General features: G+C 50.5%; 1 protein-coding gene across 3 annotated transcripts in view; it reads right to left on the reverse strand.

Moving 5' to 3' along the window:
* Positions 1-25,521, reverse strand: part of RABL2B (RAB, member of RAS oncogene family like 2B) — a 148,463-nt gene that overhangs the window by 57,178 nt on the left and 65,764 nt on the right. For all 3 annotated transcript variants that reach the window (XM_063926636.1, XM_063926637.1, XM_063926638.1), the window contains 3 exons: positions 14,899-14,928; positions 9,764-9,843; positions 9,463-9,542 (listed from right to left, as the gene is read on the reverse strand). In XM_063926636.1, coding sequence (XP_063782706.1) covers positions 9,463-9,542; positions 9,764-9,843; positions 14,899-14,928 — 190 coding nt within the window. The remainder of the gene's footprint in view (positions 1-9,462; positions 9,543-9,763; positions 9,844-14,898; positions 14,929-25,521) is intronic.

Genomic DNA, 25,521 nt, shown 5'->3' on the forward strand with positions numbered 1-25,521 from the left:
ATACTGCCTCCCTGTCGGAGGAAGACGTTGGTAAAGCAGACATCAGGAGCCTGCGAGGGGGAGACGTCTCGAATTTCCAGTCTGTACCCCTGGGATACTATTTGTAGGATCCAGGGGTCCACTTGCGAGTGAGCCCACTACGCGCTGAAACTCTTGAGACGACCCCCCACCGCACTTGAGTCCGCTTGTACGGCCCCAGCGTCATGCTGAGGACTTGGCAGAAGCTGTGGAGGGCTTCTGTTCCTGGGAATGGGCTGCCTGCTGCAGTCTTCTTCCCTTTCCTCTATCCCTGGGCAGATATGACTGGCCTTTTGCCCGCTTGCCCTTATGGGGACGAAAGGACTGAGGCTGAAAAGACGGTGTCTTTTTCTGCTGAGATGTGATTTGGGGTAAAAAAGGTGGATTTTCCAGCTGTTGCCGAGGCCACCAGGTCCGATGGACCGACCCCAAATAACTCCTCCCCTTTATACGGCAATACTTCCATGTGCCGTTTGGAATCTGCATCACCTGACCACTGTCATGTCCATAAACATCTTCTGGCAGATATGGACATCGCACTTACTCTTGATGCCAGAGTGCAAATATCCCTCTGTGCATCTCGCATATATAGAAATGCATCCTTTAAATGCTCTATAGTCAATAAAATACTGTCCCTGTCAAGGGTATCAATATTTTCAGTCAGGGAATCCGACCAAGCCACCCCAGCGCTGCACATCCAGGCTGAGGCGATCGCTGGTCGCAGTATAACACCAGTATGTGTGTATATACCTTTTTAGGATATTTTCCAGCCTCTCAGCTGGCTCCTTGAGGGCGGCCCTATCTGGAGACGGTACCGCCACTTGTTTTGATAAGCGTGTGAGCGCCTTATCCACCCTAAAGGGTGTTTCCCAACGCGCCCTAACTTCTGGCGGGAAAGGGTATACCGCCAATAATTTTCTATCGGGGGAAACCCACGCATCATCACACACTTCATTTAATTTATCTGATTCAGGAAAAACTACAGGTAGTTTTTTCACACCCCACATAATACCCTTCTTGTGGTACTTGTAGTATCAGAAATATGTAACACCTCCTTCATTGCCCATAACATGTAACGTGTGGCCCTAAAGGAAATACGTTTGTTTCTTCACCGTCGACACTGGAGTCAGTGTCCGTGTCTGTGTCGACCGACTGAGGTAAATGAGCGTTTTACAGCCCCTGACGGTGTTTGAGACGCCTGGACAGGTACTAATTTGTTTGCCGGCCGTCTCATGTCGTCAACCGACCTTGCAGCGTGTTGACATTATCACGTAATTCCTTAAATAAGCCATCCATTCCGGTGTCGACTCCCTAGAGAGTGACATCACCATTTCAGGCAATTGCTCCGCCTCCTCACCAACATCGTCCTCATACATGTCGACACACACGTACCGACACACAGCACACACACAGGGAATGCTCTGATAGAGGACAGGACCCCACTAGCCCTTTGGGGAGACAGAGGGAGAGTTTGCCAGCACACACCAAAAAACGCTATAATTATACAGGGACAACCTTTATATAAGTGTTTTTCCCTTATAGCATTTTAATATATATATATACATATCGCCAAATAAGTGCCCCCCCTCTCTGTTTTAACCCTGTTTCTGCAGTGCAGTGCAGGGGAGAGCCTGGGAGCCTTCCCACCAGCATTTCTGTGAGGGAAAATGGCGCTGTGTGCTGAGGAGAATAGGCCCCGCCCCCTTTTCGGCGGGCTTCTTCTCCCGTTTTTCTGAGACCTGGCAGGGGTTAAATACATCCATATAGCCCCCAGGGGCTATATGTGATGTATTTTTAGCCAGAATAAGGTACTATCATTGCTGCCCAGGGCGCCCCCCCCCAGCGCCCTGCACCCTCAGTGACCGCTGCTATGAAGTGTGCTGACAACAATGGCGCACAGCTGCAGTGCTGTGCGCTACCTTATGAAGACTGAAGAGTCTTCTGCCGCCGTTTCTGGACCTTCACTTTTCGGCATCTGCAAGGGGGGTCGGCGGCGCGGCTCCGGGACGAACCCCAGGGTGAGACCTGTGTTCCGACTCCCTCTGGAGCTAATGGTGTCCAGTAGCCTAAGAAGCCAATCCATCCTGCACGCAGGTGAGTTCACTTCTCTCCCCTAAGTCCCTCGTAGCAGTGAGCCTGTTGCCAGCAGGACTCACTGAAAATAAAAAACCTAACAAACTTTTACTCTAAGCAGCTCTTTAGGAGAGCCACCTAGATTGCACCCTTCTCGGCCGGGCACAAAAATCTAACTGAGGCTTGGAGGAGGGTCATAGGGGGAGGAGCCAGTGCACACCACCTGATCCTAAAGCTTTTACTTTTGTGCCCTGTCTCCTGCGGAGCCGCTAATCCCCATGGTCCTGACGGAGTCCCCAGCATCCACTTAGGACGTCAGAGAAAAGGATTTACCGGTAGGTAACCAAAATCCTATTTTCTCTTACATCCTAGAGTAGCGGTGGCCAACCCGCGGATCTCGAGCCGCATGCGGCTCTTTCATCCTCCGCATGCGTCTCAATCCGCTCCAGGCCACTGCTGCCTGACAATGTGCTTTTTAGGACTCTCTGGCGTGTGAGGAGAGGGGAGGAGAGCGCAGCGCACGCCTCTCCTGCCCCTCTGACTCCAGCGGCGGTGTCTATCTTCAAGTCAGCGCCGGTCCATGAGCCAATCAGAGCTCGCGGTCTGGTAGCTGAGGCTCCTGATTGGCTGTCGGACCGCGAGCTCTGATTGGCTCACGGGCCGGCGCTGAATTGAAGATAGACGCCGGAGTCAGAGGAACAGGAGAGGCGTGCGCTGTGCTCTCCTCCCCTCGCAGCAGCAGCACGGTGAGCAGCACTTGGGGGTCGGGGAAGCCACTGTGGGGACATGCGTATCTGCACTGGGGGCATAGCTGGCACTGTGGGGGCATGTGTGTCTGCACTGGGGGCATAGCTGGCACTGTGGGGGCATGTGTGTGCACTGGGGGCATAGCTGGCACTGTGGGGGCATGTGTGTCTGCACTGGGGGCATAGCTAGCACTGTGGGGGCATGTGTGTCTGCACTGGGGGGCATAGCTGGCACTGTGGGGGGCATGTATCTGCACTGGGGGGCATAGCTGGCACTGTGGGGGCATGTGTATCTGCACTGGGGGCATAGCTGGCACTGTGGGGACATGTGTATCTGCACTGGGGGTATATCTGGCACTGTAAGGACATGTGTAGATGGCACTGTAAGGACATGTGTAGCTGGCACTGGGGGCAAATCTGGCACTGTAAGGACATGTGTATCTGCACTGGTGGCATATCTGGCACTGTGGGGGCATGTGTATCTGCACTGGGGCATAGCTGGCACTGTGTGGACATGTGTATCTGGCACTGGGGGCATAGCAGGCACCGGGGCATAGCTGGCACTGTAAGGACATGCATAGCTGGCACTGTGGAGACTTGTATCTGCACTGGAGGCATATCCGGCATTGTGGGGGCATGTGTATCTGGCATTGGGGGCATAGCTGGCACTGTGGGGACATGTGTATCTGGCACTGAGGGCATATCTGACACTGTAAGGACATGTGTATCTGGCACTGTGGGCATAGCTGGCACAGTGGACATGTGTATCTCGCACTGGGGGCATAGCTGGCACCGGGGGGTAGCCGGCACTGTAAAGACATGCATAGCTGGCACTGTGGAGACGTGTATCTGCACTGGAGGCATATCTGGCACTGTGGGGGCATGTGTATCTGGCAGTGGGGGCATAGCTGGCACTGTGGGGACATGTTTATCTGGCACTGTTGGGACATGTGTATCTGGCACTGTTGGGACATGTGTATCTGGCACTGGGGGCATAGCTGACACTGTGGGGGCATGTGTATCTGGCACTGGGGGCATATATTTATCTGGCACTGTGTGGACATATGTGTAGTGGAGGGGGGTATATGTATCTGGCAGTGTGGAGGCACCCATTTATTGTAATTTTTATATGTATATGGCAATGTACTGGGGCATTATATGTATGTGGCACTGTACAACATGACTAAAAATGGGGTTATGACACAAGGTCATACTCCTACAAATGTCATACCGAAAGGTGTGCGCACAAAAATGGGGTGTGGCTTTGTGAAAACTAGGCCACTCCCCCATTTTTGTGCGCACGCCTATGTAGCTCTTTCCCTTTACTACGGATCTTTTCTGGCTCTTTGCCTCTGACTGGTGGGCCACCCCTGTCCTAGAGGATGCTGGGGTCCATATTAGTACCATGGGGATGTACCAAAGCTCCCAGTACGGGAGGGAGAGCGCGGAGGCTCCTGCAACACTGCTTGACCAAACTTGAGGTCATCAGAGGCCAGAGTATCGAACCTGTAAAACTTGGCAAACGTTTTTGACCCAGACCAAGTAGCTGCTCGGCAGAGTTGTACTGCCGAGACACCCCGGGCAGCCGCCCAGGAAGAGCCCACTTTAATAGTAGAGTGGGCCTTTACAGATTTCGGACACGGCAATCCTGCAGTGGAATAGGCATGCTGGATAGTGAACCTGATCCAGCGCGGAACCGACTGCTTAGAAGTAGGACATCCAATTTTCTTGGGATCATAGAGGACAAACAGAGAGTCACTTTTCCTATGACGAGCCGTCCTCTTCACATAAATCTTCAAAGTCCTCACCACATCCAAGGCCTGTGAAGTAATTGAGGAGTAAGTAGCCACTGGCACCACAATAGGTTGGTTGATATGGAAAGCCGACACAACCTTAGGTAGGAACTGTGGACGAGTCCTAAGTTCCGCCCTGTCCTCATGGAAGATCAGATAGGGGCTTTTACAAGATAAAGCCCCCAATTCCGACACGCGTCGTGCAGAAGCCAAGGCCAACAAGGTGACCGCCTTCCATGTGAGAAACTTGAGATCGGCCTCCTGTAGAGGTTCAAACCAAGCAGATTGCAGGAACTGCAACACCACATCAAGATCCCATGGTGCCATAGGCGCCACAAAGGGAGGCTGGATGTGCAGAATCCCTTTCAAAAAGGTCAGAACCTCAGGAAGAACAGCCAATTGTTTCTGGAAGAAGATGGACAAAGCACAGATCTGGACCTTGATGGAGCCCAATCTCAGTCCCATATCCACCCCTGCTTGCAGGAAAAGGAGAAAACGTCCAAGTTGAAACTCCACCGCCGGAAACTTCTTGGCCTCACACCAAGAAACATATTTCTTACAAATGCGATGTTAATGTTTAGACGTAACCCCCTTCCTGGCCTGTATCAGGGTAGGAATGACCTCACTCGGGATACCTTTCCAAGCTAAGATCTGGCGTTCAACCGCCATGCCGTCAAACGTAGCCGCGGTAAGTCTTGATAAGCGAACGGCCCCTGCAGGAGCAGATCCTCCCGAAGAGGTAAAGGCCGCGGATCTTCCAGAAGATCCAGCAGATCCGCGTACCAAGCCCTCCTTGGCCAGTCTGGAGCAATGAGGATTGCCAGTACCTTTGTTCTTCTCACAAGCTGAAGAACCTTTGGTATCAGAGGAAGTGGAGGGAACACATACACTGACTTGAACACCCACGGTGTTACCAGTGCGTCCACCGCCACTGCCTGTGGGTCTCTTGACCTGGAACAGTACCTCCGTAGCTTCTTGTTGAGGCGGGAGGCCATCATGTCTATGTGAGGAACTCCCCACCAACTGGCTACCTCCTCGAACACCTCCAGATGGAGGCCCCACTCCCCTGGATTGAGATTGTGTCTGCTGAGGAAGTCTGCTTCCCAGTTGTCTACGCCCGTAATGAAGATTGCCGATATAGCCACCGCGTGCCTTTCTGCCCAGATGAGGATTTTTGACACCTCTGACATGGCAGCCCTGCCCTTCGTTCCGCCTTGTCAGTTTATGTAGGCCACTGTGGTCACGTAGTCCGACTGCACCTGAACCGCCCGATCCTGTAGAAGGTGTGCTGCTTGCAGAAGGGCGTTGTACACGGCCCTGAGTTCCAGGATGTTCATTGGGAGGAGTGATTCTTGATCCGACCATCGTCCCTGAAAAGTTTCCCCCAGAGCGACTGCTCCCCAACCTCTTAGACTTGCATCTGTGGTTAAAAGGGTCCAGTCTTGAATTCCGAACCTTCGCCCCTCCATAAGGTGCGGAAGTTGCAGCCACCAGAGGAGTGAAATCCTGGCTTTCGGAGACAGGCGTATCCTCTTGTGCATGTGTAGGTGAGACCCCGACCACTGGTCCAAGAGGTCCAGCTGAAAAGGTCAAGCATGAAACCTGCCGTACTGCAGAGCCTCGTAGGCGGCAACCATCTTCCCCAGAAGGCGTATGCATTGATGAACCGATACCCGGCTAGGCTTTAGGACATCCCGGACCATTGTTTCAATCACCAACGCTTTCTCCACCGGGAGAAATACCCTCTGCACTTCCATGTTGAGGATCATTCCCAGGAAAGACAGCTGCCTTGTCGGCTCCAGATGAGACTTTGGAAGGTTCAGGATCCAACCGTGCTTCCTGAGCAGCTGCGTCGTAAGCGCGATGGACCGCAACAACCTCTCCCTGGACAACGCCGTGATCAGGAGATAGTCCAGATATGGGATTATGTTCACCCCGTTTGCGGAGGAGAACCATTATCTCCGCCATCACCTTGGTGAAGATCCTCGGTGCTGTGGAGAGGCCAAACGGCAGCGCCTGGAACTGATAGTGATCGTCCATCAGTGCAAACCTGAGATATGCTTGATGCGGCGCCCAAATGGGAATGTGGAGGTAAGCATCCTTGATGTCCAGAGACACCAGGAACTCCCCCTCCGTCAGTCCTGAGTTGACAGCTCTCAGAGATTCCATCTTGAATTTGAACTCCCTGAGATAAGGGTTCAAAGATTTTTAGTTTAGAATAGGCCGTACCGAACCATCCGGTTTTGGTACCACAAAAAGGTTTGAATAATAACCCTTGTTCCACTGCTGAAGTGGGACCGGAACAACGACCTGAGACACCACCAATTTTCTGATGGCCTCCAGAAGAATTGTCCTGTCTGCCAGCAGGGCTGGCAAGCCTGACTTGAAGAAACGGTGAGGCGGGGGATCTTGAAACTTCAGTCACTATATCCAGTACCCAGGGGTCCAGATCCGACGACACCCAGACTTGGCTGAACTGCCGGAGTCTTGCCCCCACCTGACCCTCCTCCAGGCCTAGCTGTCCTCCGTCATGCGGAGGACTTAGGGTTATCAGAAGCGGGCTTCTGGGTCTGGGAACCTGCGGGAGCAGGCTTCTTTCCTTTGGCACGACCACCTCTGAAGAAGGTGTTCGAAGGCTTATTCTTTCTAGGCCTCGCGGGCCGAAAGGACTGTGACGTGGTAGATGAAAAAGGCTTCTTCGTAGCTGGTGCAGCTGAGGGGAGAAAAGGGGACTTGCCCGCGGTAGCCGTGGCAATCCACACATCCAGCGCCTCCCCAAAAAGAGCCTGACCTTTGTATAGTAGGCCCTCCACACACTTCCTGGATTCCGCGTCCGCAGAACAGTTGCGCAGCCAGAGACCGCTGCGAGCCGATACGGACATGGAGGAGATCCTCGCAGCCATGGAACCCAGGTCTTTCATGGAATCCACCAGGAACCCTGCAGAATCCAGAATATTACGTAAAAATACCTTTGACCAGCGTAGTCGATTCCTCCTGCAGAGTGATTGACCACCTGGCAATAGCTTTAGCAATCCAAGCACAGGCTATAGTAGGCCGCAATATAGCCCCTGAACCCGTGTAAATGAATTTCAGCGTAGCATCCACCTTGCGATCTGCCGGGTCCTTTAACGCGGTAGATCCCAGGACTGGTAATACCACCAGTTTGGACAGCCTGGAGACAGAGGCGTCGACTATCGGGGACTTCCATCTCTTCCTATCTTTCTAAGGGAAAAGCCACCAAGACTCTCTTGGGAATCTGGAATTTCTTTTCCGGAGTTTCCCATGCCTTTTCAAAGATAGCATTTAATTCTTTGGATCCCGGGAAGGTGAGGGGGCTTCTTATTATCTGTAAAGAAGGCCTCCTTCACCTGTTCCGGAGCCGAGTCCGAAATGTGTAAAACATCCCTAACAGCCTCAATCATCAACTGCACCCCTTTGGCAAGTGATGCTGTCCCCCTCAACACATCCCCGTCACCTTCTGCAGCGTCAGAGTCGGTGTCCGTGTCATCCTGCATAATTGCAAGTGCACGTTTGTGAGAATGCATCGCAGGGGACCCCGAGGAGGCAGTATCAGACCATACAACCATAGAGGACTGGAGGACCCGAGTGGCATGCTCAGTCCTAGCAACCCTATCGGAAATCTGAGAAATAGTCCCGTTCAGACAGACTAACCATTCTGGCTCTCTAGCTGGGATCTGTGCTAAAACAGTGCAATCCTGATTACATGGAATGGCGTCTTCCTGGGAAGACAAATCCTCTGCAGCATATGAAACCGTGTCCCTAGACATGTTGTCACACACCCTTAAACACCCCACAAACACACAGGGTATTATGTAGACAGAGTTTCCCCCCAAGAATGGCAGAGAGAGACAGAGATTGGAGCCAACCCACACACAGCGCTATTTAAGTATAGGTAGTGCCTAACCAGTGCTGACTGTTTCCCTTAATAGGTGACACAGCCTTTATACAGCCCCCCTCCCCCTTCCTGGTACCCCTACAGATTGCTGGAGATTGCTCTGGAGGGACCTGGATCCACTTGTAGTGAGTGCAGGCAGGAAAAATGGCGCTGAACGTTGTTGGGTCCGCTCTGAGGAGAAGCTCCGCCCCCTCAATGGCGCTGTCTGAAAGATTATACTGGCCGGAGGATTTGTGCTGGCCTGGATCCGCACACCCCAACAGGCTTGTAGTGGACAGTGTAGGTTCCGGAGCTGGCCAGGGGCGCCCCTCCCAGTGCCGCACCGCAGTACCGCTGAGCCTTCCAGGACCCTACCCTCTAGCCGCCCTCTTCACACTGTCCCCCCGCTTGCAAGGGGGGATAGTGACTCACTCACCACACTTCAGCTCCCTGAGGGGGTGGCGGCTGGCTGCTGGGGCGAGCGTTCCCCTGCGGCCGGGCGTGATCGGACCTCTCTGGAACTCAATGTCCAGTCAGCGGGAGCAGTGGCTCAAGACCCCGCAGGGCGGACACTGCTCCCCCCCTTCCCCAGTCCCTTGCTACAGGGAGGCTGTCACCAGCAGCCTCCTAACAAACTCTGAAAAGAAAGAATTTTTTTTTTCTAACAGAACTCTGTAGAGCTCCCCTAGCTGTGACCGGCTCCTCCGTGCACATTTTCTAAACAGAGTCTGGTAGGAGGGGCATAGAGGGAGGAGCCAGCCCACACTATTAAACTCTTAAGGTGCCAATGGCTCCTGGTGGACCAGTCTATACCCCATGGTACTAATATGGACCCCAGCATCCTCTACGGACTACGAGAAAAATAAATAGGAATTTAACAACAAAATATAAAAATTCTACATCAAATGTAAAAGGCCACAACATGGATGGAACATACCATGATACAGGCATGTGCTTTGTGGTAGTAGGAAGCATGCATGCTCTGAAACCGCTCTTGTCCAGCTGTATCCCAGAAATCTGTAACACATGGCAGACATATCTTTGGTGAGTGTTGTAGATGGAAGCACAGGTAATGGGTCAGTAAACACTGTAGACATCAAAGAGCAGTCATGTTTCCCCCGCACTGGGACAGAACAAATTAGTTGCGTGTGATGGGTATATATGAGTGTAGTGAGTGGAATAACAAAGTTACAGCCATCAGCAGAAATGCTTCAGATGGTTTGTTAGCTGGTACTTACCAACTAGGACAGTCTTGCCATCCACACTTGTGGTGTATTTATATAGTGTCAGAGCAAAGGTTGAAAGTTGCTGAGGACGACTGAGAGGATTTAAGGATTGAAAAACAATAAAGAGCATAATTACACCTACACACTTCTACAGCGATACCGGTCCTATTAGGCACCATGTAAATGAATGAAAAGGCATGTATTCATCCAGATTTTTTGTTTACATGCACCTTTGTAATTATCTGATGTATTCTGTACTTTCATTCCTTTCCATCTACCCAACTATTTTCTGATCCCAACTTCATTCCTCACCAACGCTGATGGCTCAGTTCTTCTTGGTCTCATTACCTGCACTGAAGGTTTGCAGGATCTCTCTCGCTGAGGGCATGCAGTTTCTGTCTCTCAGCGAGCGATCAGGGCATGCAGTTTCTGTCTCTCAGTCATGCTGAGGGCATGCAGTTTCTGTCTCTCAGTCATGCTGAGGACTGGTAGCCCTCGCTCATTACCTGCACTCTTTCTCTCAGTCATGCTGAGGGCTGGTAGCCCTCTCTATCATTAAGTGCACTCTCTTTCTCTGATTAGTAATGCTAAGGACAGGTAGTCCTTTCTCTCATTACCCGCACTCTCTCATTAGTCATGCTGAGGGCTGGCAGTCCTCTCTCTCATTAGTCATGCTGAGGGCTGGCAGTCATCTCTCTCATTAGTCATGCTGAGGGCTGGCAGTCCTCTCTCTCATTAGTCATGCTGAGGGCTGGCAGTCCTCTCTCTCATTAGTCATGCTGAGGGCTGGCAGTCCTCTCTCTCATTAGTCATGCTGAGGGCTGGCAGTCCTCTCTCTCAGTCATGCTGAGGGCTGGCAGTCCTCTCTCTCATTAGTCATGCTGAGGGCTGGCAGTCCTCTCTCTCATTAGTCATGCTGAGGGCTGGCAGTCCTCTCTCATTAGTCATGCTGAGGGCTGGTAGTCCTCTCTCTCATTAGTCATGCTGAGGGCTGGCAGTCATCTCTCTCATTAGCATGCTGAGGGCTGGCAGTCCTCTCTCTCATTAGTCATGCTGAGGGCTGGCAGTCCTCTCTCTCATTAGTCATGCTGAGGGCTGGTAGTCCTCTCTCTCATTAGTCATGCTGAGGGATGGCAGTCCTCTCTCTCATTAGTCATGCTGAGGGCTGGCAGTCCTCTCTCTCATTAGTCATGCTGAGGGCTGGCAGTCCTCTCTCTCATTAGTCATGCTGAGGGCTGGCAGTCCTCTCTCTCAGTCATGCTGAGGGCTGGCAGTCCTCTCTCTCAGTCATGCTGAGGGCTGGCAGTCCTCTCTCTCATTAGTCATGCTGAGGGCTGGCAGTCATCTCTCTCATTAGTCATGCTGAGGGCTGGCAGTCCTCTCTCTCATTAGTCATGCTGAGGGCTGGCAGTCCTCTCTCTCATTAGTCATGCTGAGGGCTGGCAGTCCTCTCTCTCAGTCATGCTGAGGGCTGGCAGTCCTCTCTCTCATTAGTCATGCTGAGGGCTGGCAGTCCTCTCTCATTAGTCATGCTGAGGGCTGGTAGTCCTCTCTCTCATTAGTCATGCTGAGGGCTGGCAGTCATCTCTCTCATTAGTCATGCTGAGGGCTGGCAGTCCTCTCTCTCATTAGTCATGCTGAGGGCTGGCAGTCCTCTCTCTCATTAGTCATGCTGAGGGCTGGCAGTCCTCTCTCTCATTAGTCATGCTGAGGGATGGCAGTCCTCTCTCTCATTAGTCATGCTGAGGGCTGGCAGTCCTCTCTCTCATTAGTCATGCTGAGGGCTGGCAGTCCTCTCTCTCATTAGTCATGCTGAGGGCTGGCAGTCCTCTCTCTCAGTCATGCTGAGGGCTGGCAGTCCTCTCTCTCAGTCATGCTGAGGGCTGGCAGTCCTCTCTCTCATTAGTCATGCTGAGGGCTGGCAGTCATCTCTCTCATTAGTCATGCTGAGGGCTGGTAGTCCTCTCTCTCATTAGTCATGCTGAGGGCTGGCAGTCATCTCTCTCATTAGTCATGCTGAGGGCTGGCAGTCCTCTCTCTCATTAGTCATGCTGAGGGCTGGCAGTCCTCTCTCTCATTAGTCATGCTGAGGGCTGGCAGTCCTCTCTCTCATTAGTCATGCTGAGGGCTGGCAGTCCTCTCTCTCAGTCATGCTGAGGGCTGGCAGTCCTCTCTCTCAGTCATGCTGAGGGCTGGCAGTCCTCTCTCTCTCATTGCTTGATCTCTCTCGGATTAGTCATGCTGAGGGCTGGTAGTCCTAACTCTCATTACCTGCACACTCTCATTACTCATCCTGAGGGCTCACAAAGTCTTACTTTCATCACCCATGATTTGTCGCTTTCTCTTTCATTACCCATGGTGAGGGCATCCAGTCCTTTCTTTCTCTCATTACTTGTGCTAAGGGGTGCACAGTCCTCTATTTCTCACTCATTACCTGCGCTTAATGACCAGTATTCTCTCTCATATTACCATCGCTGAGTGCTTGCAGTCTTCGCTCCCATTGCCCATGCTAAGGTTTCACAATGACTCATCCTCTCTTATAACCCACACAGAGGGCTCACAATGTCGCTCTCAGTACCCACACTGGGGGTTTGCAGTCCTCTCTCATTACCAGTGCTGACAGCTAGCAGTGTGGTTCTCTCTTACTGCCTGCGCTGAGGCTTCAACCGGGTCTTTTGCTCTCATTAGCAAGGACATAGGGCCTAATTCAGACCTGATCGCTCGCTAGGTGTTTTTTGCACTGCTGCGAGCAGATAGTCGCTGTCCATAGCGGAGTGTATTTTTGCTTTGCAAGTGTGCGATCGCATGTGCAGCTGGGCAGTACAAAAAATAGAACTTACTCAGCCCTTGCGATCACTTCAGCCTGTCCGTGCCTGGAATTGACGTCAGACACCCACCCTGCAAACGCTTGGACACGCCTCCGTTTTTCCAAACACTCCCAGAAAACGGTCAGTTGCCACCCACAAACGCCTTCTTCCCGTCAATCTCCTTGCGATCGGCTGTGTGAATGGATTTTTAGTATAACCCATCGCACAGCAACGATCCGCTTTGTACGTGTGCGACGCGCCTGCGCATTACGGAGCATATGCATGCGCAGTACTGACCTGATCGCAGCGCGGCGAAAGAACCTAGCGTGCGATCAGGTCTGATTGACCCCCATAGTCCTGTCTTTTATTACCTGAGCTAAGGGGTTGCAGTGCTTTCTCTCTCTCTCATACTGCACACACTGAGGGATCAGAGCTTGCAGTCCTCTCTCATATTATCTGCACTGTGAGGGATCACAGAGTCTCCCACATATTACCATTACTGAGGACTTGAAGTGTCTCCTTATATCATAATAATTGCACTGAGGGCTTGCAATGTCTACCTCTCATATTACCTACGCTGTTGGCTCATAGTGTCTATTTCAAAGAACCCACACTAAGGGCTTCCAGTGGCTGCTGCCCACCCACTCCGACACAACTACTTGATACCACACTGCCACTTACAAGAAATAGAACAAGACTGCCCCTTGAACCAGGAGTGCAGGTTTACTCAAGTTTCTGGCCAGATGACTTACAATGGTTGAGTCTGTGGGAGTGGAGAAGGGGTTGATTGGTATGTGTTTGTTAGTGGAGGAGGTGAAGGTGACTTACTGAGTGAATGTGATTGGATTTCCTAACTGCTGCCATTAATGTTGCCCATATTGTGTATTTTAAACACCATTCAACATTTTTTTTTCTCTGCTAAAAAAGTCACTGCAGCAGGTGCATGCTCAAGTGATATTTTATCACTTTAAGAAAATACAGAATATATATTAGATCACCTCTTCTGTAAGAATTAGACAGAACCCAGTATTGTAATGTGTATCCAGAATTCACACTAATCTGCAATTTCTCATAAGCTGCACCCCAGCCTCTTTGTCCTGGTTCAAGTACAAGTACTACAGGATATGACCCACTTCTTCAGTAAAGCCATCCAGCTCTCACCCTCTCACTATCTGCCCCAATCGTGTCCGCCCTGTCTGCCCCTTCCCTTTAGAATGTAAGCTCTCATGAGCAGAGCTCTCTCCACTCACGTGCATAGCCATCCCTTACAAATAGTATCATCTACTCCATACAGCAAGCACCTAAACCTTAGTTTCTGCAGCCCTCCTGCTTATTCGATTATGACCACTGATGCAGAAATGTTTATATAGCATGTGCTTGTCCGGCATTGTCTGTAAGCCGCTGTTTTCTTATTTTGCTCATTTATGTACTTTGTTAGGCGCTGCGGAACCCTTGTGGTCCATATAAATAAAGGACAATGTACATGATTCAGATGCGGTCGCAGCTTCGATGGTGTCACAACTAAGCGATTATTGGCAGACTGCGCATGCATCATAGCCGTTGTGCTCATACTCCAAGGAATGAATCACGGTAAAAGGCCGTTTAGGGGAGGTTAGTGGAAATGTCGCAAAAACGCAGGAGTCTCGTTTTCTGTGCGTATCTCGGCATGCTACTGCTACCTTGCATGCATAAAACACGGCACCAACGTCGTAGCTCCCGTGGCTATTCTGCTTAGCCATAAAGGAACTCAGGGAGACAATGTTCCTTGCATCTAAATTGCACTCACAACTGAGTATGCAGGTGCTGAGCATGTTGCGATGGCTTAGGTGGGCATCTCTGCTCACTGGTGAGAGAATGCTACACTTATGATGCCTCATAATTCTGCTACTAAATAAGAGCACTGCTGCTGAATCAGGCCTCATAATATTAATAACAATAATTCATATAGATAATAGAACACGGCATACACACCTGCACTAACATTACTTACATGATTTGTCACATTTAAATGCCGCACTCTGACCGATTTTTAAAGGGCAAAATGCGCCCTGCCCTTCAATCAGTGCCTTTCTAAAACAGCCTGCCACCGCATGAATAGATACCATGCACATGCGCATGACATCTAGTCAAATTAAATGGAGCGCTACAGGGAAGACCAGCACCTCCATAAGTGCTGGGCACTAGTGATGTCGACGGCCAGGCACGCCCCCATTAGTGATAATGACGGGGGCTGCACCGCTCCAAACAGCGATGACAACAGAGCCCCGTCCCTTTTTCTACTCACACCTGCACCCTGCCCGCATCCTAGCGGAATCACTAACATCCATTCATAAAGGATACAATCCATCCATTAGGAAGCGCTCCATCAACCTGAAAACAGAGTGAGTATAAATTAGAAACATCAAAATCACTACCAGAGGTCGATTCAGTTGGCTGCAAATAACTTGCCGGAACAAGTAAGCGCGGCTATATGTCACACTAACGGTACCACTAGACTCATGAATTGTTGTTCACAGCCCCGTAGGGCTGCATACGAAAGTCAACAAGTCTGGTGTGAGAAATTGGGCCACAATCAGCAGCGCTGTTGGTGGCATTTCCACACCATCAATATGGCAACTTGCCTCCTTGCGTCCAATTGTGTATCCAACTGAAAAACGACTCCACACACTGAGCCAATTTACTGTCCACCTGAAAGATTTTGTGACGTCACACAAGTAGGTTGACACTGTCTGCCAACTTCTGCTTGTAAAAACAGGGGGGGGGGGGGGGGAGAATATTAAAAAAAATAATGCATGGGGTTTGCCCATTCAGAGGTAGAAATGGTATGCCCCACCCCCCAGAGTTTACAGTAACTAGTACTGGGCATAACCATATTACCCCAATATTAAACATATGGCCTATGTTAAAGACAGGAAAGTAGATGAAACTGCTCCCAGATGAACCGAACCTATTGTGGCTACTGCATGAGGTCAGGGTTGTTTCTTTTATAATTTTTTCCTTTATACAGGTGCCCTTGTAGAGTGGACCAAGTAGTATAAAATAAAAGGTAGCTGAAAGTAAACTGGTCTCTATTTAGTAATTTATTTTTTAATTAACTGTGTGTTTGTACAGTATATATCTATTTGCTTTTTCTTTAGCAAATTACAGAGCAAGCTGGCACTTGTGGTTCTATTAGTGCCAAACGGACATGACAGGCCATGCTGGGACCTCTAGTTTGCAGAAGACAAACTGCTTTTGATCTCATATTAATTATTATATTACCCCCCGACCTGTAATCCCGATGGACGGGATGTCGATGGTCAGAATACAGACATCGGCATCCAGGTCATTAAAATCCCAACAGCCACGCAGTTAGCACCCTAAACATCCCCTGTCCCACACCCTAACCCTCCCTTGTGGGTGCCTAACCCTAACCCTCCCTTACCCACTGCCTAAATGTAACCCTCCCCGCTTGGTGCCTAACCTTAACCTCTCCTTCTAAGTGCCTAAATCAAAGTCTCCCGCCACGGTTCCTAGCCTAAATTTCTTGTCCCTACACCCTAACCCCCCATCTAATGCCTAAGCTTAACCTCCAAACCCGCCCCCCCCCCCCCCCCCCCCAACCTCCACCTCAGGGCGCAAGCGTGTCCCGCTGAGAGGACATTCGGGATTCTAGCATTGGTATTTTGACCCCGGGAATCCCTCCTCTGACTGCATTTTGATGTCAGTATTAGGTCTGCCAGGTGGGATTCCAGCATCAGTATATTTATTGCCGGGATCCCGCCCAGCGGCATTTTAACTGCTTCCCGTCCTGGGGTACGTGGATGAGCTCTGGATGGCTGATTATACTCAAGGAAGGGGGAGGCCCAAACACATTTCTACCATACCAACTCCCCTGAGGGAGACTCTCCTATTGGCTGGGGGCTCTCAGGAAATATTTTGGGGGGGGAACCCTACTATGGTTACAGCTGCCCAGGCTGGCAATGCCCAGTGCTGGTTACCCTATAAGCAGGGGAGGGCATCATGCAGTTTTTAAAATGATTTATTGAATTTTATTTAAGTGCAAAAGTAGGCGGACACTTCTGACAGATCGTGCAGAACTTTCCCCTTACACTAACACGACAAATGGGCAAACAAGTTTGAATTCTGCCTCTGGTTGGAGTGACCGGTAACTAAAAAAAGGATTTTAATTACCTACCGGTAAATCCTTTTCTCGTAGTCCGTAGAGGATGCTGGGGTTCCATTGAGTACCATGCAGTATAGACGCGTCCCATGGGAGCCATGGGCACTTTAAGAGTTTAATAGTGTTGGCTGGCTCCTTCCTCTAATGCCCCCCTACCAGACTCACTCTAGAAACTGTGCCCGAGGAGACGTACATACTTCTAGAGAAGGGAATACACAGATAGTGGTGAGATTCACACCTAATTGAAAAACCATGCCAACCAGCATGAAACATGAAAAAACCATGCTAACCAGCATGAAACATGAAGAAACCATGCTAACCAGCATGAAACATGAAGAAACCATGCCAATCAGCATGCAACAATAAGAAACCATGCTAACCAGCAGGAAACATGAAGAAACCATGCTAACCAGCATGAAACAGGAACAGCAACAGCTGAACCAAGAAATAATGCAGGAAAACGAAGCACCGGGCAGGCGCCAAGCATCCTCTACGGACTACGAGAAAATAAGAATTTACTTACCGATAATTCTATTTCTCGTAGTCCGTAGTGGATGCTGGGGACTCCGTCAGGACCATGGGGAATAGCGGCTCCGCAGGAGACAGGGCACAAAAGTAAAAGCTTTAGGATCAGGTGGTGTGCACTGGCTCCTCCCCCTATGACCCTCCTCCAAGCCTCAGTTAGGATACGGTGCCCGGACGAGCGTACACAATAAGGAAGGATTTTGAATCCCGGGTAAGACTCATACCAGCCACACCAATCACACTGTACAATCTGTGATCTGAACCCAGTTAACAGCATGATAACAGCGGAGCCTCTGAAAAGATGGCTCACAACAATAATAACCCGATTTTTGTAACAATAACTATGTACAAGTATTGCAGACAATCCGCACTTGGGATGGGCGCCCAGCATCCACTACGGACTACGAGAAATAGAATTATCGGTAAGTAAATTCTTATTTTCTCTGACGTCCTAAGTGGATGCTGGGGACTCCGTCAGGACCATGGGGATTATACCAAAGCTCCCAAACGGGCGGGAGAGAGCGGATGACTCTGCAGCACCGAGTGAGAGAACTCCAGGTCCTCCTCAGCCAGGGTGTGCCCCTGACCAAGTAGCAGCTCGGCAAAGTTGTAAAGCCGAGACCCCTCGGGCAGCCGCCCAAGATGAGCCCACCTTCCTTGCGGAATGGGCATTTACATATTTTGGCTGTGGCAGGCCTGCCACAGAATGTGCAAGCTGAATTGTACTACACATCCAACTAGCAATCGTCTGCTTAGAAGCAAGAGCACCCAGTTTGTTGGGTGCATACAGGATAACAGCAAGTCAGTTTTCCTGACTCCAGCCGTCCTGGAAACCTATATTTTCAGGGCCCTGACAACATCTAGCAACTTGGAGTCCTCCAAGTCCCTAGTAGCCGCAGGTACCACAATAAGCTGGTTCAGGTGAAACGCTGACACCACCTTAGGGAGAAACTGGGGACGAGTCCGCAGCTCTGCCCTGTCCGAATGGACAATCAGATATGGGCTTTTGTGAGACAAAGCCGCCAATTCTGACACTCGCCTGGCCGAGGCCAGGGCCAACATCATGGTCACTTTCCATGTGAGATATTTAAAATCCACAGATTTGAGCGGTTTAAACCAATGTGATTTGAGGAATCCCAGAACTACGTTGAGATCCCACAGTGCCACTGGAGGCACAAAAGGGGGTTGTATATGCAGTACTCCCTTGACAAACTTCTGGACTTCAGGAACTGAAGCCAATTCTTTCTGGAAGAAAATCGACAGGGCCGAAATTTGAACCTTAATGGACCCCAATTTGAGGCCCATAGACACTCCTGTTTGCAGGAAATGCAGGAATCGACCGAGTTGAAATTTCTTCGTGGGGCCTTCCTGGCCTCACACCACGCAACATATTTTCGCCACATGTGGTGATAATGTTGTGCGGTCACCTCCTTCCTGGCTTTGACCAGGGTAGGAATGACCTCTTCCGGAATGCCTTTTTCCCTTAGGATCCGGCGTTCAACCGCCATGCCGTCAAACGCAGCCGCGGTAAGTCTTGGAACAGACATGGTACTTGCTGAAGCAAGTCCCTTCTTAGCGGCAGAGGCCATGAGTCCTCTGTGAGCATCTCTTGAAGTTCCAGGTACCAAGTCCTTCTTGGCCAATCCGGAGCCACGAGTATAGTTCTTACTCCTCTACGTCTTATAATTCTCAGTACCTTAGGTATGAGAAGCAGAGGAGGGAACACATACACCGACTGGTACACCCACGGTGTTACCAGAACGTCCACAGCTATTGCCTGAGGGTCTCTTGACCTGGCGCAATACCTGTCCAGTTCTTTGTTCAGGCGGGACGCCATCATGTCCACCTTTGGTCTTTCCCAACGGTTCACAATCCATGTGGAAGACTTCCCGATGAAGTCCCCACTCTCCCGGGTGGAGGTCGTGCTGAGGAAGTCTGCTTCCCAGTTGTCCACTCCCGGAATGAACACTGCTGACAGTGCTATCACATGATTTTCCGCCCAGCGAAGAATCCTTGCAGTTTCTGCCATTGCCCTCCTGCTTCTTGTGCCGCCCTGTCTGTTTACGTGGGCGACTGCCGTGATGTTGTCCCACTGGATCAATACCGGCTGACCTTGAATCAGAGGTCTTGCTAAGCTTAGAGCATTGTAAATTGCTCTTAGCTCCAGTATATTTATGTGGAGAGAAGTCTCCAGACTTGATCACACTCCCTGGAAATTTTTTCCTTGTGTGACCGCTCCCCAGCCTTTCAGGCTGGCATCCGTGGTCACCAGGACCCAGTCCTGAATGCCGAATCTGTGGCCCTTTAGTAGATGAGCACTCTGCAGCCACCACAGAAGAGACACCCTTGTCCTTGGAGACAGGGTTATCCGCTGATGCATCTGAAGATGCGATCCGGACCATTTTTCCAGCAGATCCCACTGAAAAGTTCTTGCATGAAATCTGCCGAATGGAATCGCTTCGTAAGAAGCCACCATTTTTCCCAGGACCCTTGTGCAATGATGCACTGACACTTTTCCTGGTTTTAGGAGGTTCCCGACTAGCTCGGATAACTCCCTGGCTTTCTCCTCCGGGAGAAACACCTTTTTCTGGACTGTGTCCAGAATCATCTCTAGGAACAGCAGACGTGTCGTCGGAGACAGCTGCGATTTTGGAATATTTAGAATCCACCCGTGCTGTCGTAGAACTACTTGAGATAGTGCTACTCCGACCTCCAACTGTTCTCTGGACCTTGCCCTTATCAGGAGATCGTCCAAGTAAGGGATAATTAAGACGCCTTTTCCTTGAAGAAGAATCATCATTTCGGCCATTACCTTGGTAAAGACCCGGGGTGCCGTGGACAATCCAAACGGCAGCGTCTGAAACGGATAGTGACAGTTTTGTACCACGAACCTGAGGTACCCTTGGTGAGAAGGGCAAATTGGGACATGGAGGTAAGCATCCTTGATGTCCAGGGACACCATATAGTCCCCTTCTTCCTGGTTCGCTATCACTGCTCTGAGTGACTCCATCTTGATTTGAACCTTTGTATGTAAGTGTTCAAATATTTCAGATTTAGAATAGGTCTCACCGAGCCGTCTGGCTTCAGTACCACAATATAGTGTGGAATAATAATCCTTTCCTTGTTGTAGGAGGGGTACTTTGATTATCACCTGCTGGGAATACAGCTTGTGAATTGTTTCCAATACTGCCTCCCTGTCGGAGGGAGACGTTGGTAAAGCAGACTTCAGGAACCTGCGAGGGGGAGACGTCTCGAATTTCCAATCTGTACCCCTGGGATACTACTTGTAGGATCCAGGGGTCCACTTGCGAGTGAGCCCACTGCGCGCTGAAACTCTTGAGACGACCCCCACCGCACCTGAGTCCGCTTGTACGGCCCCAGCGTCATGCTGAGGACTTGGCAAAAGCGGTGGAGGGCTTCTGTTCCTGGGAATGGGCTGCCTGCTGCAGTCTTCTTCCCTTTCCTCTATCCCTGGGCAGATATGACTGGCCTTTTGCCTGCTTGCCCTTATGGGGACGAAAGGACTGAGGCTGAAAAGACGGTGTCTTTTTCTGCTGAGATGTGACTTGGGGTAAAAAAGGTGGATTTTCCAGCTGTTGCCGTGGCCACCAGGTCCGATGGACCGACCCCAAATAACTCCTCCCCTTTATACAGCAATACTTCCATGTGCCGTTTGGAATCTGCATCACCTGACCACTGTCGTGTCCATAAACCTCTTCTGGCAGATATGGACATCGCACTTACTCTTGATGCCAGAGTGCAAATATCCCTCTGTGCATCTCGCATATATAGAAATGCATCCTTTAAATGCTCTATAGTCAATAAAATACTGTCCCTGTCAAGGGTATCAATATTTTCAGTCAGGAAATCCGACCAAGCCACCCCAGCGCTGCACATCCAGGCTGAGGCGATCGCTGGTCGCAGTAGAACACCAGTATGTGTGTATATACTTTTTAGGATATTTTCCAGCCTCCTATCAGCTGGCTCCTTGAGGGCGGCCGTATCTGGAGACGGTAACGCCACTTGTTTTGATAAGCGTGTGAGCGCCTTATCCACCCTAAGGGGTGTTTCCCAACGCGCCCTAACTTCTGGCGGGAAAGGGTATAACGCCAATAATTTTCTATCGGGGGAAACCCACGCATCATCACACACTTCATTTAATTTATCTGATTCAGGAAAAACTACAGGTAGTTTTTTCACACACCACATAATACCCTCTTTTGTGGTACTTGTAGTATCAGAAATATGTAACACCTCCTTCATTGCCCTTAACATGTAACGTGTGGCCCAAATGGAAAATACGTTTGTTTCTTCACCGTCGACACTGGAGTCAGTGTCCGTGTCTGTGTCGACCGACTGAGGTAAATGGGCGTTTTAAAGCCCCTGACGGTGTTTGAGACGCCTGGACAGGTACTAATTGGTTTGCCGGCCGTCTCATGTCGTCAACCGACCTTGCAGCGTGTTGACATTATCACGTAATTCCCTAAATAAGCCATCCATTCCGGTGTCGACTCCCTAGAGAGTGACATCACCATTACAGGCAATTGCTCCGCCTCCTCACCAACATCGTCCTCATACATGTCGACACACACGTACCGACACACAGCACACACACAGGGAATGCTCTGATAGAGGACAGGACCCCACTAGCCCTTTGGGGAGACAGAGGGAGAGTTTGCCAGCACACACCAAAACGCTATATTATACAGGGACAACCTTATATAAGGGTTTTCCCTTATAGCATCTTAATATATAATAATATCGCCAAATAAGTGCCCCCCCTCTCTGTTTTAACCCTGTTTCTGTAGTGCAGTGCAGGGGAGAGCCTGGGAGCCTTCCTAGCAGCGGAGCTGTGTAGGAAAATGGCGCTGTGTGCTGAGGAGAATAGGCCCCGCCCCTTTTTCGGCGGGCTTCTTCTCCCGTTTTTCTGACAACCTGGCAGGGGTTAAATACATCCATATAGACCCAGGGGCTATATGTGATGTATTTTTAGCCAGCATAGGTACTTTCATTGCTGCCCAGGGCGCCCCCCCAAGCGCCCTGCACCCTCAGTGACCGTTGGTGTGAAGTGTGCTGAGAGCAATGGCGCACAGCTGCAGTGCTGTGCGCTACCTCATGAAGACTGAGAAGTCTTCAGCCGCCGATTTCTGGACCTCTTCTCTCTTCAGCATCTGCAAGGGGGTCGGCGGCGCGGCTCCGGTGACCCATCCAGGCTGTACCTGTGATCGTCCCTCTGGAGCTAGTGTCCAGTAGCCTAAGAAGCCAATCCATCCTGCACGCAGGTGAGTTCACTTCTTCTCCCCTAAGTCCCTCGTTGCAGTGAGCCTGTTGCCAGCAGGACTCACTGAAAATAAAAAACCTAACAAAACTTTTACTCTAAGCAGCTCTTTAGGAGAGCCACCTAGATTGCACCCTTCTCGGCCGGGCACAAAAACCTAACTGAGGCTTGGAGGAGGGTCATAGGGGGAGGAGCCAGTGCACACCACCTGATCCTAAAGCTTTTACTTTTGTGCCCTGTCTCCTGCGGAGCCGCTATTCCCCATGGTCCTGACGGAGTCCCCAGCATCCACTTAGGACGTCAGAGAAAAGGATTTACCGGTAGGTTAGGTAATTAAAATCCTATCTTCTCTTTCGTCCTAGAGGATGCTGGAGTTCCATTTAGTACCATAGGGATGTACCAAAGCTCCCAGTACGGGTGGGAGAGTGCTGAGGTTCCTGCAGAACAAATTGACCAAACTTTAGGTCCTCAGAGGCCAAAGTTTCGAACTCGTAGAACTTAGCCAACGTGTTCGATCTGACCAAGTAGCTGCACGGCAAAGCTGTAAAGCCGAGACCCCCCAGTCAGCCGCCCAGGAAGAACCCACTTTACGAGTAGAGTGGGCCTGAACCAATCTTGGAATCGGCAAGCCTGCCATAGAACAGGCATGCTGGATAGTAAGCCCTATCCAGCGAGAAAACGTCTGCTTAGAAGCAGGACACCCAATCTTGTTGGGATCATAAAGGACAAACAGTGTGTCTTGCTTCCTGTGACGAGAAGTTCTCTTCACACAGATTTTCAAAGCCCTCACAACATCTAAGGCCTTTGAGGCAATCGAGGGGTCAGTAGCCACTGGAACCACAATAGGTTGGTTGATATGAACAGCCGACACAACCTTTGGAAGAAATTGCTGATGCGTTCTGAGCTCAGCTCTATCCTCATGGAAAATCAAGTAGGGGCTCTTGTGCGACAATGCTCCCAATTCTGACACACGTCTTGCAGATGCCAATGCCAACAGTGTGGCAGCCTTCCAAACAAGAAACCTTACGTCCATCTCCTGTAAAGGCTCAAACCAATCCGATTGCAGGAGCTGCAGCACCACAATAAGATCCCAAGGTGCCGTAGGATGCACAAAGGTTGGTAGGATGTGCAGAACCCCTTTCACGATAGTCTGAACCACAGGGAGGGCAGCCAATTGTTTCTGGAAGAAAATGGACAAGGCCGAAATGTGGACCCTTATGGAGCCTAAGCGTAGGCCCACATCCACACCAGCTTGCAGAAAGAGTCGAAAACGTCCCAGTTGAAACTCCACCGTAGGAAATGTCTTGGCTACACACTAAGACAATAACTTTTCCAAATCCGATGATAATGTGTAGACGTTACTCCCGTCTTAGACTGTATCAGGGTAGGAATTACCTTTTTTGGAATGCCCTTCCGAGCTAAGATCTGGCGTTCAACCTCTATGCCATAAAACGTAGCCGCGGCAAGGCATGATAAGTGAACGGCCCCTGTTGAAGAAGGTCCTCGCGAAGAGGAAGAAGCCTCGGATCCTCCATCAGTAATTCCAGAAGATCCGCGTACCAAGTCCTTCTTGGCCAATCCGGAGCAATGGGATGAGTGGAAGTGTAGAGAACACATACACTGAGTGGAACACCCACAGAGTTACCAGTGCGACCACCGCCACTGCTTGTGGGTTTCTCGACCTGGAACAGTACCTCCGAAGCTTCTCGTTGAGATGAGAGGCCATCATGTCTATCTGAGGGACACCCCATCGGCTCGTTACCTCTGCGAACACCTCCGGGTTGAGGCTCCATTCTCCAGGATGGAGATAGTGTCTGCTGAGGAAGTCCGCTTCCCAGTTGTCCACTCCTGGAATGAAGATTGCTGAAAGCGCCACCGTGCGCATTTCTGCCCAGAGGAGGATTCTTGTTATCTCTGACATTGCCGCTCTACTCTTCTTTCCATCATGTCGATTTATACAGGACACCGCTGTTACATTGTCCGACTGAACCTGATCTTGCAGAAGATGTGCGGCTTGTAGAAGGCCGTTGTATAAGTCCCATATTTCCAGAATGTTTATTGGAAGGATGATTTCCAGACTTAACCACTTTAAGACTTATCCGCTGGTGCATGTGAAGATGTGATCCCGACCATTTGTCCAGGAGATCCAGTTGGAAAGACCGTGCATGGAATCTTCCGTACTGCAGAGCCTCGTAGGAGGCAACCATCTTCCCCAGAAGGCGAATGCACTGATGAACCGATACCAGGGCTGGCTTCAGGACATCCCGGACCATTGATTGGATCACCAACCCTTTCTTCACCGGTAGAAACACCCTCTGCACTTTCGTGTCGAGAATCAACCCCAGGAAGGACAGCTTCCTTGTCGACTCCAAATGTGAAATTGGAAGATTCAGGATCCACCCAAGATCCCGGGACAGTTGATTTGAGAGTATAACACTCCGTAACAACTCCTCCCTGGAGGATGTTAAGATCGTTCAGATATGGAATTATGGTGGTCATTCTGAGTTTTTCACTAGTTGTTTTCGGTCGCAGCGCAGCGTTCAGGCAAAAAAGCGGCACTTCTGCACATGCGTATGTGGCGCAATGCGCACGCGTGACGTTCTTTCACAACGGCCGATGCAATTTCACAAAAGGTCTAGCGAAGCATTTCAGTCGCACTGCTGGCCGCAGAGTGATTGCCAGGAAGAGGGCGTTTCTGAGTGTCAACTGACCATATTTATGGAGTGTTCGAAAAAACGCAGGCGTGGCTGGCCGAACGCAGGGCGTGTTCGTGACGTCAAAACAGGAACTGAACAGTCTGAGGCGCTGAGAAAGTCTGGAGCTGCTCAGAAACTGCACATTTTTTTTTGGTAGCCGCTCTGCGATCCTTTCGTTTGCACTTGATGTAAGCTAAAATACACTCCCAGAGGGCGGTGGCTTAGCGTTTGCACGACTGCTACAAACTGCTAGTGAGCGGAAAACTCGGAACGACCACCTATGTCCACTCCCTGTGGAGTCT

The sequence above is a fragment of the Pseudophryne corroboree genome, chromosome 6 (genome assembly GCF_028390025.1).
Source record: "Pseudophryne corroboree isolate aPseCor3 chromosome 6, aPseCor3.hap2, whole genome shotgun sequence".
Classification (NCBI taxonomy): domain Eukaryota; kingdom Metazoa; phylum Chordata; class Amphibia; order Anura; family Myobatrachidae; genus Pseudophryne; species Pseudophryne corroboree.